The sequence below is a fragment of the Bos grunniens genome, chromosome 6 (genome assembly GCF_055505025.1).
Source record: "Bos grunniens cultivar Pamir isolate PY7600 chromosome 6, Bosgru_T2T1.0, whole genome shotgun sequence".
NCBI classification, from domain to species: domain Eukaryota; kingdom Metazoa; phylum Chordata; class Mammalia; order Artiodactyla; family Bovidae; genus Bos; species Bos grunniens.
The window spans coordinates 112,324,140-112,338,297 of record NC_141170.1 but is presented as its reverse complement, the minus strand read 5'-3'; the positions used below and the strand labels follow the sequence as shown (position 1 = coordinate 112,338,297).

At 39.3% G+C, this 14,158-nt stretch overlaps 2 protein-coding genes across 29 annotated transcripts in view; one reads left to right on the top strand and one right to left on the bottom strand.

Moving 5' to 3' along the window:
* Positions 1-14,158, top strand: part of LOC147371216 (uncharacterized) — a 360,632-nt gene that overhangs the window by 22,135 nt on the left and 324,339 nt on the right. The window lies entirely within an intron of this gene.
* Positions 2,987-14,158, bottom strand: part of MYOZ2 (myozenin 2) — a 38,480-nt gene continuing 27,308 nt past the window's right edge. For both annotated transcript variants that reach the window (XM_086407289.1, XM_086407290.1), the window contains 2 exons: positions 11,199-11,382; positions 2,987-3,417 (listed from right to left, as the gene is read on the bottom strand). In XM_086407289.1, coding sequence (XP_086263415.1) covers positions 3,183-3,417; positions 11,199-11,382 — 419 coding nt within the window. In that variant the 3' untranslated portion in view covers positions 2,987-3,182. The remainder of the gene's footprint in view (positions 3,418-11,198; positions 11,383-14,158) is intronic.

Sequence of the window (14,158 nt, the reverse complement as noted above, 5' to 3'; positions counted from 1 at the left end):
GTCAGAGTGGTGACACTGAGCATAGAGTTCAACTACTTTGAGATAATTACAATAACGTAATAAAATTTCAGTGTAATGAAAAATAGCATTTTGAATTGCTAATAACTAAACCATTTCATCAAAATACATAATAGAATGGGACTAATTCTTTTTCTTTTTTAAAAGATTAAACAAAAAAAAAAGCATGAAGGTTCTCTGATATCTAGAGTTTATTACAGATGCCAACACTGTTATTTTAAAACAGGTAAACGGGGAATTCCCTGGCAGTCCAATGGTTAGGAATCTGCTTTCTCTGCCAAGGGCCCAGTTTCAGTCTCTGGTCAGAGAACTAAGATCCCACAAGCCCGCTTGGTGTGGCCAAAAAACAAATTAAATAAAATAAGTGAAATGAGTAAACACCAAAACATAAAACTAAAATATCTTAAAGATATATTTTAAATAAAACAAATTCCCTACAATGATAATATATATAAATATATTGATATTGTTCCTTTCTAGAGATTGCATTTTTCATAAGCATTTTTTTTTTAATTTCTCTGCTTTCAAGTTTGAAGATCATCAAAACAACTGTTGCAGGAAGGGGGACCCCTTCCAGGGTCTGAAACTGGGCACTTGTTTAACAACTCGGAAATGAATTGTCCGAGGAGACACATGTGCTGACAAAGCAAGATATTTTATTGGGAAAGGGAACCCAGGTGGAGAGCAGTAGGGTAAGGGAACCCAGGAGAACAGCTCTGCCCCGTGGCTCTCAGTCTTGGGTTTTATGGTGATGGGATTAGTTTCCCAGTGGTCTTTGGCCAATCATTCTAATTCAGAGTCTTTCTTGGTGGCGCACGCATCACTCAGCCAAGATGGATGCTAGCGAGAGGGATGTTGGGAAGTGGACAGACACACGGTGTCTCCTTTCAACCTTTCCTGAACTCTTCAGGTTGGTGGTGGCTTATTAGTTCCGTATTCCTTATCAGGATCGATTTGGGAGAATGGCATTGAAACATGTAAAATATCATGTATGAAACGAGATGCCAGTCCAGGTTCGATGCACGATACTGGATGCTTGGGGCTAGTGCACTGGGACGACCAGAGGGATGGTATGGGGAGGGAGGAGGGAGGAGGGTTCAGGATGGGGAACACATGTATACCTGTGGCGGATTCATTTTGATATTTGGCAAAACTAATACAATTATGTAAAGTTTAAAAATAATAATAATAATAAAATTCCTAAACAAGGGGAAAAAAAAAAAAAACCCATGCAAATGGTTACTATGGTGCCTGGCCAGGGTGGGTGGCGTGCGCCACCAGGAGAGACTCTAAATTAGAATGATTGGTCAAAGAACACTGGGAAACTAATCCCATCACCATAAAACCCAAGACTGAGCCGCAGCAGAGCTGTTCTCCTCGGTTCCCTTACCCTACTGCTCTCCACCCAGGTTCCCTTTCCCAATAAAATCTCTTGCTTTGTCAGCACATGTGTCTCCTCAGACAATTCATTTCCGAGTGTTAGACAAGAGCTCAGTTTCAGGCCTTGGAAAGGATCCCCCTTCCTGCAACACAACCACCAAAGTGAAATAAAGAAAGAAAGTGAAGTCACTCAGTCGTGTCCAACTCTTTGCAACCTTGTGGACTGTAGCCCACCAGGCTCCTCTGTCCATGGGATTCTCCAGGCAAGAATACTGGAGTGGGTTGCCATTTCCTTCTCCAGGGGATCTTCCCAACCCAGGGATTGAACCTGGGTCTCCTGCATTGCAGGCAGATGCTTTATCCTCTGAGCCACTAGGGAATCCCAAAAAGCCTACCGTACCTGGTATTCCCAGGAGGTCTCCCATCCAAGTACTAACCAGGCCTGACCCTGCTTAGCTTCCAAGATCAGATGAGATTGGGCATGTTCAGGATTACATACTTTTATAAATATGTGATGTTGCTACATGCCATTTTCATTACTCTGTTGTGCACTTTCTTTCTTCCAGTCTCCTAAACTTAATCTGGTAGGTAGTTTTCTGTGTATGAGACATTTCTTCTCTGATATAAACATCTACCACAGAACGTTTAACTGAATTGAAATGGGAAGAATTAGTATTTATTTCTTTCCAACTCCATGTTGTATATTCAATCATATTTTTAAATATACCTATAACTTTATGTTAATTTGAGTCTTTTATACTAATATTTTCATATATTTATGACAGAAATGTGCTGTATTACATTCAAATGCTCTTGTCTTCTTCCATTTCTTGCTTTTATGGCATGTACTCCCTAGAGCTTAAGGATTTGAGCAGAATTTAAAGATTCAGCAGAGAAAGCTGCTAATTCAAATTACATACTTTCTCTCTCCCTCATATATATACTTATTTATATGTCTATTAGCATGTCTTGTTATTACTCTTGTAAAAATGTATTCATAAAGTTGAACCTAAACAACACACAACATTAGGATTTGCAGAACTTGAATTCCAAGTATACCTTGGTCATGAAAACTACAATAGTATGACGTTCTTTGGGTCATTTTCTCTCCATATCGTTGACTTAATACTAGACAACAATAATAACCCAATTGAACTCTGGAGACTGTCATCTGGAATAATTATCTGATGATTCAAAGCATGTTGAAAAATACAAAGCAATTTCAAAGTTCTAAGAAATTTGAAATTTTAAGAAAGACTATTGAAAAGACTTCATCTAGACAAGTTATTTTATCGTGGAAGCTTGTCAGAAAAGAAGAACCCAACCCTTTTCTCCATCAATATATGCTTGTATATCAACTTCTATAGCTTTCATCCCTTAAATAAAACTCTGAATTAATCTAAATATTTTTGCACTGTATTTTGATTCTAGATCCATCTAAAAACTTTATTCAGGAATAGCTTATATTAAAGGCAACAAAGATGAAACCCTTTGTTGTCAGTAACTTTTCTGGACTTTTCCAGTATGGAGACCGGATTGTTTAACCAAGCAGTAACAAGATTATGAGTAAAGACAAGTGAGTTAAAAGTTTTTTTTTTAATAAGATTTTGAATTGTTTATTAGATTTTGATCTGAGATTGAAATTAAATGCCATAAAAGGAAAAGTGCTAAATTGCTATTAATTATTGCTACTAATGAAGAGTGTTAGTGGCTTTGCCAGTAAGTAGAATAATAATACAGCAACATTTATATTCAGAGGTTTTTGTCGCACATACAACTTTCTTTTATAGGTCTTCTGATTCTGGTATGGTGTTATCCTCTGTAGGTTCAGTTGTTATAACTATAGGAATATTCTCAGATATCCATCCCTTCGGAGTCCTATTAAAGGACCGTCTGCCAGAAAGAGGATTGGCAAAGGCCATGAACCTGGGATCTGTTAGAAGTAGTAGGTCAAAATCTGGAACCTTGAATTTAACCATTTTTGATGCTTTTTCAAAACCTCCAAATGGGGTGGCAACTCTGTGAGGAGTGAAAAGAAAAAGAATAAATTAATATTCAAATTTATTTGCCAGAAAATAGAAAACAATTTAATGCATGATCTTATATGGCATGTTGTTGTGTTATAGTCTTAGTAGGGTTTCAATTTTTGACCTCTGAAGTAAGCGTTTCCATTCAAGGACCATGCCCTTATGATAAAACAGATATTCGATAATGAATTTGTGTAAAGACCTTTTGTATGTACTCTTAGTTTTGGACTGAACCATTCTGTTCCCTGGACGCTGAGTCATCACACACATTTCTTGCCTTCCTGCCTTTGCTAACAATGTTACACTTGCTTATTTCCTCTGGGGGAGAAAAAAAAAAAAAAGGTATTTCCTCTGTGCCTCCTTTCCACCTGTATATATCCTGTGGCCTTTAAATTTTAACTTCCCCCTAACTACCCCAAGCCCTCACTCCCTTTCTTAACCAAATTCCTATAGCATTGATTGTTTTATGTTAGTCTTATAGTGCATCTGTTAATAATATGGCATTTGGTATTGTCAGCTTCTATTTTTCAGAATATGATTTGGTTTAGGTCATCTGTGAATTATAAGTTCTTTGAGGGTAAGAAATGTATCTTTGCGTTTTTCTAGCTGTGCCCCAAAAACATCGAAATCCTTCTACTCATCTGAAGAAAGTCCACCTTCCTTATCTTGGCATTCAAGATGTCACGTAACAGTTTAGCTTTCTTTGACTTAGCCATTAATTAATCATCCAATGCCAGGCACATTTATAAATGCTGGACATATGGCAGTGAGCAATGTAGTCAGAGTGTAAGGTTTTATATTTCTAGTGAAAGAGATAGACAAAAAATAAACATGTAAGTTAATTATATTTCAATAAAAATAATTTTTAGTTTTTAATAAAATTTTTAATAAAACAGTAAACATACAGACAAACATTCAGTAATAAGAGCTATGAGAAATTTAAAATAGGGTGATACAATAGAGCATAACTGAATGAGTAGATAGGGAGAAAACACTTCTCTGAAGAGGTGACATTTAAACTGCCATCTGAAGGTCAGAAGTTAGCCATGGACAATATAACAGAAGCACTTCAGCATTTCAGATAGAGTAACTAATACAAAGAATCTAAGGCAGAAATAATGTTGACCTTTTCAGAAACGAAAGAAAGCCCATGTTGCTAGACAGGTAAGTGAGGGGAATGGTAGAAGGGAGAGAGGACAGAGGGGTAGATTGTGAGGAAATCCATGTGTCCAGTAAAGAACATGGATTTCATTCTAAGTGTGAAGGAAAGTCATTGAAAACTGAAAAAGGTCAGTTTTCATTCCATTCCCAAAGGCAATGCCAAAGAATGTTCAAACTACTGCACAATTGGGCTCATCTCACACGCTAGTGAAGTAATGCTCAAAATTCTCCAAGCCAGGCTTTAATAGTACATGAACCGTGAACTTCCAGATGTTCAAGCTGGATTTAGAAAAGACAGGAACCAGAGATCAAATTGCCAACACTTGCTTGGATCATAGAAAAATAGAGAATCCCAGAAAAACATCTAATTCTGCTTCATTGACTACACTAAAGCCTTTGACTGTGTGGATCACAACAAACTGTGGAAGATTCTTCAAGAGATGGGAATACCAGACCACCTGACCTGCCTCCTGCAAAACCTGTATGCAGGTCAAGAAACAACAGTTAGAACCGGACATGGAACAACAGACTGGTTCCAAATTGGGAAAGGAGTACATCAAGACTGTATATTGTCACCTTGCTTATGTAACTTCTGTACAGAGTACATCATGAGAAACATGGGGCTGGATGAAGCACAGCCCAAATCAAGATTGCTGGGAGAAATATCAATAATCTCAGATATGCAGATGACACCACCCTTACAGCAGAAAGCAAAGAGAAACTAAAGAGTCTCTTCCTGAAGGTGAAAAGAGGAGAGTAAAAATGCTGGCTTAAAACTCAACATTCAAAAAACGAAGATCATGGCATCTGGTCCCATCACTTCATGGCAAATAGATGGGGAAACAATGGAAACAGTGACAGACTTTATTTTGGGGGCTCCAAAATCACTGCAGATGGTGACTGCAGCCATGAAATTAAAAGATGCTTGCTCCTTGGAAGAAAAGCTATGACCAACCCGGACAGCATATTTAAAAGCAGAGACATTACTTTGCCAACAAAGGTCCATCTAGTTAAAGCTTTGGTTTTTCCAGTAGTCATGTATGGATGTGAGAGTCGGATTGTGAAGAAGGCTGAGCACCAAAGAATTGATGCTTTTGAACTGTGGTGTTGGAGAAGACTCTTGCAAGTCCCTTGGACTGCAAGAAGATCAAATCAGTCAATCCTCAAGGAAATCAGTCCTGAATATTCACTGGAAGGACAGATGCTGAAGCTGAAGCTCCAATATTTTGGCCACCTGATGGGAAGAGCCAACTAATTAGAAAAAGACCCTGTTGCTGGAAATGATTGAAAGCAGGAACAGAAGGGAATAACAAGAGACGAGATGCTTGGATGGTATCACCAACTTAATGGACATGAGTTTGAGCAAGTTCCAAGAGATGGTGAAAGACAGGGAATCCTGGCGTGCTGCAATCTATGGGGTCGCAAAGAATTGGACAGGACTGAGCAACTGAACAACAAAAACAGGAGGTATAACTTGAGAAAATTTTAATAAAGATTACTCTGGCACCTGTTACTGTGTGAACAAGTATAGGTGGACAAGAACGAAGAGGAGATATGGTACCAATTCAGGTGAGAAATGACGGTAGCTTAGATTTCAAGTGTTTTCCTTGAAGAAGTGGGTGGTTTCAGGATGTGTTCTACAGGGAGGGTCAACAGGATATGCTGACAGATTGGATGAAAATTGTGAGGGAAATGTAAAGATAAGGATTATTCCACGGTTTAGAGTTTCAGTAGCTTGCTGGTAGAAGGCAAGGAGAAACAGGTTTGGTGTGTTGTGTGTGTGGAAAAAAATGACTTTGACATCGTAGTGGAAAGGTCAGTCCTGCTAGTTTTACCCTATACACTTTCGTTTAGTCTTTGTTCCAGTCAAATTGATATACTGCTTGCTCTTCGCCTTGTTGGAGAAGGAAATGGCAACCCACTCCAGTGTTCTTGCCTGGAGAATCCCAGGGACAGAGGAGCCTGGTGGGCTGCTGTCTATGGGGTCGCACAGAGTCGGACACGACTGAAGCGACTTAGCACCAGCAGCAGCAGCAGCAGCTTCTCCTTGTGCTCTCCAACGTCACTGCGTTTACTCACTCATTTTTCTCTGCCTGGAGTGCTCTGACTGTCATTACTGACGTTTCTAAATCCCCTTTAAGTTTTAAGTATGTTCTTTAAGTAATTTATACTTAAGAATTTGATATTTAATTTTATTCTTGAAGCTTTCCCTGATCTCCCACAGCCAGAACTAAACTCTTTCTCCCCTAAGTTTCCATGAACTCTATTTTTACCTCCCTGTAACCTCATTTTCATCTTTCATTATATTCAATAGTCTGTCTGTCTAATTTCTTATCAGACTGCACTCCAAAAGGACTGGAATTCTCTCTGATATATCTTTATATCTTGCTCAATATACATAACTGTTTAATGTATTTTGCCTAGAGGATCCTCATAAACATTTGGACAGTGGAATTGGCAGGACTATAAATTCTCCAGTATTGTGGAGATCATTTTAAAACCTAGAAGAGATCTGATTTTCTTTGAAGCTCAGTCACCTGTGATCTTTCTTGACTATCTTAATTTCTGGATGATAATAGTAAGGGACTATGGAGTCTAGTAAAGTAAGGAGGAAATGAATGATGGACTTTGAAAAATGAGATGGGTTTGATGTGTGGGCCTGAAGCATGGTTGAAATAAATAATAAATGAAAAAATTAAAGATAAAATGTGGTAGTGAGATGCTTGAAATTTAGATTTTGAAGATGATGCAGATATTGGTCGGCTTCCCTGGTAGCTCAGTGGTAAAGAATCTGCCTGCAATGCAGGAGACCTGGGTTGGGAAGATCCTCTGGAGGAGGGTCTGGCAATCTACTCCAGTACTCTTGCATGGAGAATTCCATGGACAGAGGAGCCTGGTGGGCTATAGTCCATGAAGTCACACAGAGTCAGACATGACTTGAAGTGACTAAGCAGCAGCAGTAGCATAGATATTGGTAATGGCAAACTTTAAGGAAAGTCAGTAGTGACTAAGATGGGATTGAGAGAGAGATCCTTTAAAGCAATACAGTCAAGGACTTAAAAGGGCTGAGAGTTCAGTGAATCATTTAAGCCACCAGAAAGTGATGACAGGAATAGTCCTGGGGAAAAAGACTGAGAGCCAGATAAAACCTTCAGTGTCCACAGGGTAGATAGGTGACCTCAATGATGGCTATAGCACATGTCACTGTGTCATATATTGGACTGGCCAAAAATTTTGCTCCTTTAGGGTTTCCATAAGATGTTACAGAAAAACCTGAAAGAATGCAGGTTTTGGCCAATGCAGTAGTAGTATAGAATCTCATGTCTTGCTGTGTGTGCTTAGTTGCTCAGTCACGTCCGACTCGTTGCAACCGCTTGGACTGCAGCATGCCAGGCTCCTCTGTCCATGGGAATTCTCCAAGAAGAATACTGGAGTGGATTGCCATGCCCTCCTCCAGGGGATCTTCCCAACCTAGGGATCAAACCCATGTCTTCCACATTCCAGGCAAATTCTTTACCATAAGTGAAAGTGTCACTCAGTCATGTCTGCTGTTTTCTATCCCATGAACTGTAGCCCGCCAGGCTACTCTGTCCATGGAATTCTCCAGGCAAGAATACTGGAGTGGGTAGCTATTCCGTTCTCCAGGTTATCTTCCTGAGCTAGGGATTGAACCAGGATCTCCTGAATGGTAGGCAGATTCTTTGAGCCACCAGGGAAGCTCTCATGTCTTATTGGCCCGTAATTTTCTTGTCTTCTAGTTTTTTTTTTTTTCTGAAGAACAGTATGTTTTACTTTCTGTAAACATACATCTTTTCTTACATCTTTTCTCAAGATGCCTGGCCTCTTACAATATTTCCCCAAATCGCTGTGGAAAATATGGATAACAACAGATTACTGAGTAATGCATTAACTTCAGTCTAATGCAGGATTTCAGCAATCATATCAGTATAGTCTTTCATGTCCAGGGCCTAAAACCATTACTCTGGGGGTGAGAGAGATTGGTTAGGAAAAGAACTTTAAGAATTTAAATTATCAGTCAGGTGCTGTGTGATCATTAAACTTCAGAAGGCATAGTAATAATGAAAGCTAATATTTATCAACAGAGTGCTGTGTACCTGCTCTGTTAGTATGGAAATCACCTTGAGATCTTGTTAAGCTACAGATGCTAATTCAGTCAATCTAGTATGTGTCCTGAGATTCATTTCTAACCAGTTCTCAGGTGATGCCAGCACAACTGGTCTCACCACACTTTGAGTACCAAGGCTTTACAGGATTGTCTCATTAAATTCTCAAAACAACTATTTGAGTTGATTCTTTTTCTATTCCCTTTTAATACATGAAACTGAAACACAAATAATTAAATGGCTTACCCAATGTCACCCACCTAATAATGTATAGAATCAGAATTTAAACCCAGGTATTCAGACTCACTGAAGCCTGCTCTTCTCTACTACCATTTGTTGTACCCCTTGGACATAATTCTTAAGGAGTATTGGGCCTTTTGAGATCGTTTCTAAGTAGAGCAGTATATTGAGGACTCACATCTGTGATATAAGTGAGTGATTTAATGTCCCACATTTTGTCATTTGATTTAGTGGATTGAAGAGTCATTAAGAGTAAAATTTGACTCACTGCATACATAAAACTTCATATTCTTAGATGTTCAAGATGTCCAAGAAAATGTTTTGTGATTTTGGAAGTTTACCATTATAAACCTATAATTAGTTCATTTGTTCGTTCATTCATTTACTCATATAAAAAATTGTGTGTGTGTGTGCTAAGTTGCTTCAGCCGTGTCCGACTCTTTGCGACACTGTGGACTATAGGCCACCAGGCTCCTCTGTCCATGGGATTCTCCAGGCACAAATACTGGAGTGGGTTGCCATTTCCTCCTCCAGGGGATCTTTCTGACTCAGGGATCAAACCCGCATATCCTGTGTCTTCTGCATTGACAGGCAGGTTCTTTACCACTAGCACTACCTGAGAAGCCCGATTATATCTAGACACTGCTATATGCTGTGAATTCAAAGATGGAAAGATTGTAGTAGGTCTTAATTTCAATGAACTCACAAACAAGAAAAGAGAGAAATATAAGCAGGGCGTGGGGGAACACATCATGGACTAAGATAATTACTTTAAGGGAACATTTTCCTGAGTACAGAGGAACTTGTAAAATTTAGAGCCTGGGATCTGATCTAAACACTTTTGTAGGGCACAGTGCAAAATGAAAACTCGGGACTCTTTGTTTAAAGCTTGTTAGGAATTTCAGACATTAAAGCAAAAGTTTAAATCAGCTATGGCCTTTTTAATTGTGGGGCCCCATGCAATTGCACAAGCCACACATCCAAGGGAGTATAAGAGTATATTGTTATCCATTGGATACAAGAGGCTGGAGTTGAACATTATCAGATTTAGGGTGAATTTGATAGTTAACCTTGTATTTGGAGAAGGCAATGGCACCCCACTCCAGTACTCTTGCCTGGAAAATCCCATGGATGGAGGAGCCTGGTAGGCTGCAGTCCATGGGGTCACGAAGAGTCGGACACGACTGAGTGACTTCACTTTCACTTTTCACTTTCATACATTGGAGAAGGAAATGGCAACCCACTCCAGTGTTCTTGCCTGAAGAATCCCAGGGACGGGGGAGCCTCGTGGGCTGCCATCTCTGGGGTCGCACAGGGTCGGACACGACTGAAGCGACTTCGCAGCAGCAACCTTGTATTTATTAATTCCAAAAATCACTTTTATTCTTTTATTTATTTTTTCTGAATTAAATGAAGAAAGAAATGTTCTTCTGCCACTGAAATCCAGTATTTGAGTTTGGTATTTAGTGCATTAGCTTTTCCCTTTTCATTCAGTATGTTTTGTTTTTCCCTCTTCATTCTGGGGTCAATTTCTTCTGTAAATGAAAACATTCCCGTCCATTTCATCACCCATCTCCTACCTCCTACCACTTATCCAGCGAAAGATTATTGTTTCAAAAGCAGAATTTTCTTTTCTTTGGCACCATTTGAGACTGTATCCTGTTGGTTTAAATTTTTATTGCCTTCGGACACAAAGTAAACTTGTTAACAGAAATGTTAAACATTCAAAGTGTGAGACTATTTGTAAGATTTTTAAGATCTCTGAAAATAGTTTCAAGTTTTATTCAGTTAGAAAAGCAAAATATTCCACTGAAAGATTTGGAATATTCTACTAAAAAACAACTGTGCATCTCTGTAATTCCCATAATATAATTTCTTTGAACACAGATCTGACTTAAAATGATTTTTTAGTTTGTCATCTATGTAGTGACTAACAAGATTGTTTGGAGCAACACATAAACTAATATCAACCTTCACATTAGAAATCAGTATTAAAATTGCTTTTTAAAATGTTGGAGATGATCTTATAACAGTGATAGTTTGTGATTCATAGCCTTCATTTTTATACTAAAAATGTACCATATTAGTAATACTGCAAAAATGAGTCTTTGCCTAGGCAAAGATATTATATATTGCTTATAGTTTTTTGGTTTTTTTTTTTTTCCTACCAGGGGATTCAGTTCTCCATACTGTGATATAACAGCCTTTGTATTGCATGCTGAAGTGTCTTCCAGGGTAATTGAATTACCTGTTAAAGCTCCTGTAATCAGGCAATTCTGCCTTTCCTTCAGGCTTGAAAAATTTAGGGTATAAAGCCTCTAAAAGCTCCGGATCATTGCTAATGGCCTGTTCCCAGGGCGACTGGTAGTACTTAGGGACAGCTGTGGTGTTGAATCTTTCAGGAGGAATTTCCTTCAGTGGTCCAGAATATCCTTTGGAAAAATATTGCAAGAATAAGTAAACACAGAGTTCCTGAGAGTTACTAAATTCCACCTAGCATTTTACCATGTTTAATTTTTCTTACAGGGGTAAATTTATCAAAAATGCATTCTTTTTATGATCTCTCAGAAAAGAGTAGTCCTACAGCATTAGACATTTTTAAATCCCTTTAAATTTATGGAATTTTCAAAAGAAACCCCTTAGTGTTTCATTTTACCAAATTATACAGTTAGTTTCTTCCTTGACTGTCGTAGTATATATTTGTTCAGTGAAACTATTAATTGTGCACCTTACATTAATTTATACTAGGCCTTATATACCACAGTTACTGCATTAATTTAGAAACTAGGTTCTGTGGAAATATCAATAAAGACAGATCTCCGTCCCCTGGGAGCTGATTCTTTATAGGTAATGTTCAGGTGTTGACTGTCTAAAATTGCTGCGTGCTTACATGCGTCTAAGTTGCTTCAAGTCGTGTCTGACTCTTTGGACCTCAGCCCTCCAGACTCCTCTGTCCATGGAATTCTTTAGACAAGAATACTAGAGTGGGTTGCCATGTCTTCCTCCAGGGCATCTCGTGACCCAGGGATCAAACCCACAACTCTTATGCCTCTGCATTGGCAGGCAGGTTTTTTTGTTTGTTTTTGTTTTTAACCATTAGTGCCACCTGGGAAGCCCAATTTTTTTTTTTTTTTTTGTCCTTGGATGTGGGATCTTAGTCCCCAACCAGGGATCGAACCAGCGCCTGATGCTTTTGAAGTGCGGAGTCTTAAGCACTAGACTGTCAGGGAAGTTTCAAGAATACTGGAGTGGGTAACCATTCCCTTCTCCAGGGGAATCTTCCCAACCCAGGGGTCGAACCCAGATCTCCGACATTGCAGATGGACTCTCTACCTTCTGAGCCATCAGGGAAGCCTGAAATTGCTGAGTGGCCTGTCAAATGTTCAAGCTTCAAAATGGTGAAGTAGCTTGTCTCCACTGTCTTTGTCAGGCCCTTCTTATTCCCTGATGTGCCTATCCTTTGTTTACTTTGTTCCTGAGGATTTCTAACCTTTCTGCTTCCAGTCTTACCTCCTCAATTTATTCTTCTCCCATGAGCCAGAAGTTTTCTGTAAGTATCATTTAAAAATCACAATTCCTGGCATAAATGTGAAACCATTTTCACATACATTAACTGACATTCTTCAGGTCCTCAAAGGCAGAACTCTTTACTTTCCAGCTACACTACCTTACTGTCTAGTTATCTCTTTTAAAGAGTTCTCTCTTCTGTCATATCAGAACCTCTGCTATGCAGTCACTGCTACTTTTAGGTTTCCGTGATGCTCTTTTCCTTCTCTAAGATGTTTTCTCTTTTATTATGTTAAACCATGCCTAATCTTTCTATACACTAAAAATTAGTTTCTCTTTTTCAAAAACTCTTGATAATTCCACCAATAGGCAGCTATTTGTTTGTAGTAATTTAATTTTCTTCTGATTGTCTCCAGCATCAAATGGCAGTCTCTTCAGTAGGCTGCTTTTCTCTGCTTCAGTTCAGTTCAGTTCAGTCACTCAGTCGTGTCTGACTCTTTGCGACCCCATGAATCGCAGCACGCCAGGCCTCCCTGTCCATCACCAACTCCCGGAGTTCACTCAGACTCACGTTGATCAAGTCAGTGATGCCATCCGGCCATCTCATTCTCTGTCATCCCCTTCTCCTCCTGCCCCCAATCCCTCCCAGCATCAGAGTCTTCTCCAATGAGTCAACTCTTCACATGAGGTGGCCAAAGTACTGGAGTTTCAGCCTTAGCATCATTCCTTCCAAAGAAATCCCAGGACTGATCTCCTTCAGAATGGACTGGTTGGATCTCCTTGCAGTCCAAGGGATTCTCAAGAGTCTTTTCCAGCCCCACAGTTCAAAAGCATCAATTCTTTGGTGCTCAGCCTTCTTCACAGTCCAACTCTCACATCCATACACGACCACTGGAAAAACCATAGCCTTGACTAGACGGACCTTTGTTGGCAAAGTAATGTCTCTGCTTTTCAATGTGCTATTTAAGTTGCTCATAACTTTCCTTCCAAGGAGTAAGCGTCTTTTAATTTCATGGCTACAATCACCATCTGCAGTGATTTTGGAGCCCCAAAAAATAAAGTCACACTGTTCCCACTGTTTCCCCATCTATTTCCCATGAAGTGATGGGACCAGATGCCATGATCTTCATTTTCTGAATGTTGAGCTTTAAGCCAACTTTTTCACTCTCCTCTTTCACTTTCATCAAGAGGCTTTTTAGTTCCTCTTCACTTTCTGCCATAAATGTGGTGTCATCTGCATATCTGAGGTTATTGATATTTCTCCCAGCAATCTTGATTCCAGCTTGTGCTTCTTCCAGCCCAGTGTTTCTCATGATGTACTCTGCATAGAAGATAAGTAAGCAGGGTGACAATATACAGCCTTGACGTACTCCATTTCCTATTTGGAACCAGTCTGTTGTTCCCTGTCCAGTTCTAACTGTTGCTTCCTGACCTGCATACAAGTTTCTCAAGAGACAGATCAGGTGGTCTGGTATTCCCATCTCTTTCAGAATTTTCCACAGTTTATTGTGATCCACACAGTCAAAGGCTTTGGCATAGTCAATAAAGCAGAAATAGATGTTCTGGAACTCCCTTGCTTTTTCGATGATCCAGTGGATGTTGGCAATTTGATCTCTGGTTCCTCTGCCTTTTCTAAAACCAGCTTGAACATCTGGAAGTTCACGGTTCACGTACTGCTGAAGCCTGGCTTGGAGAATTTTG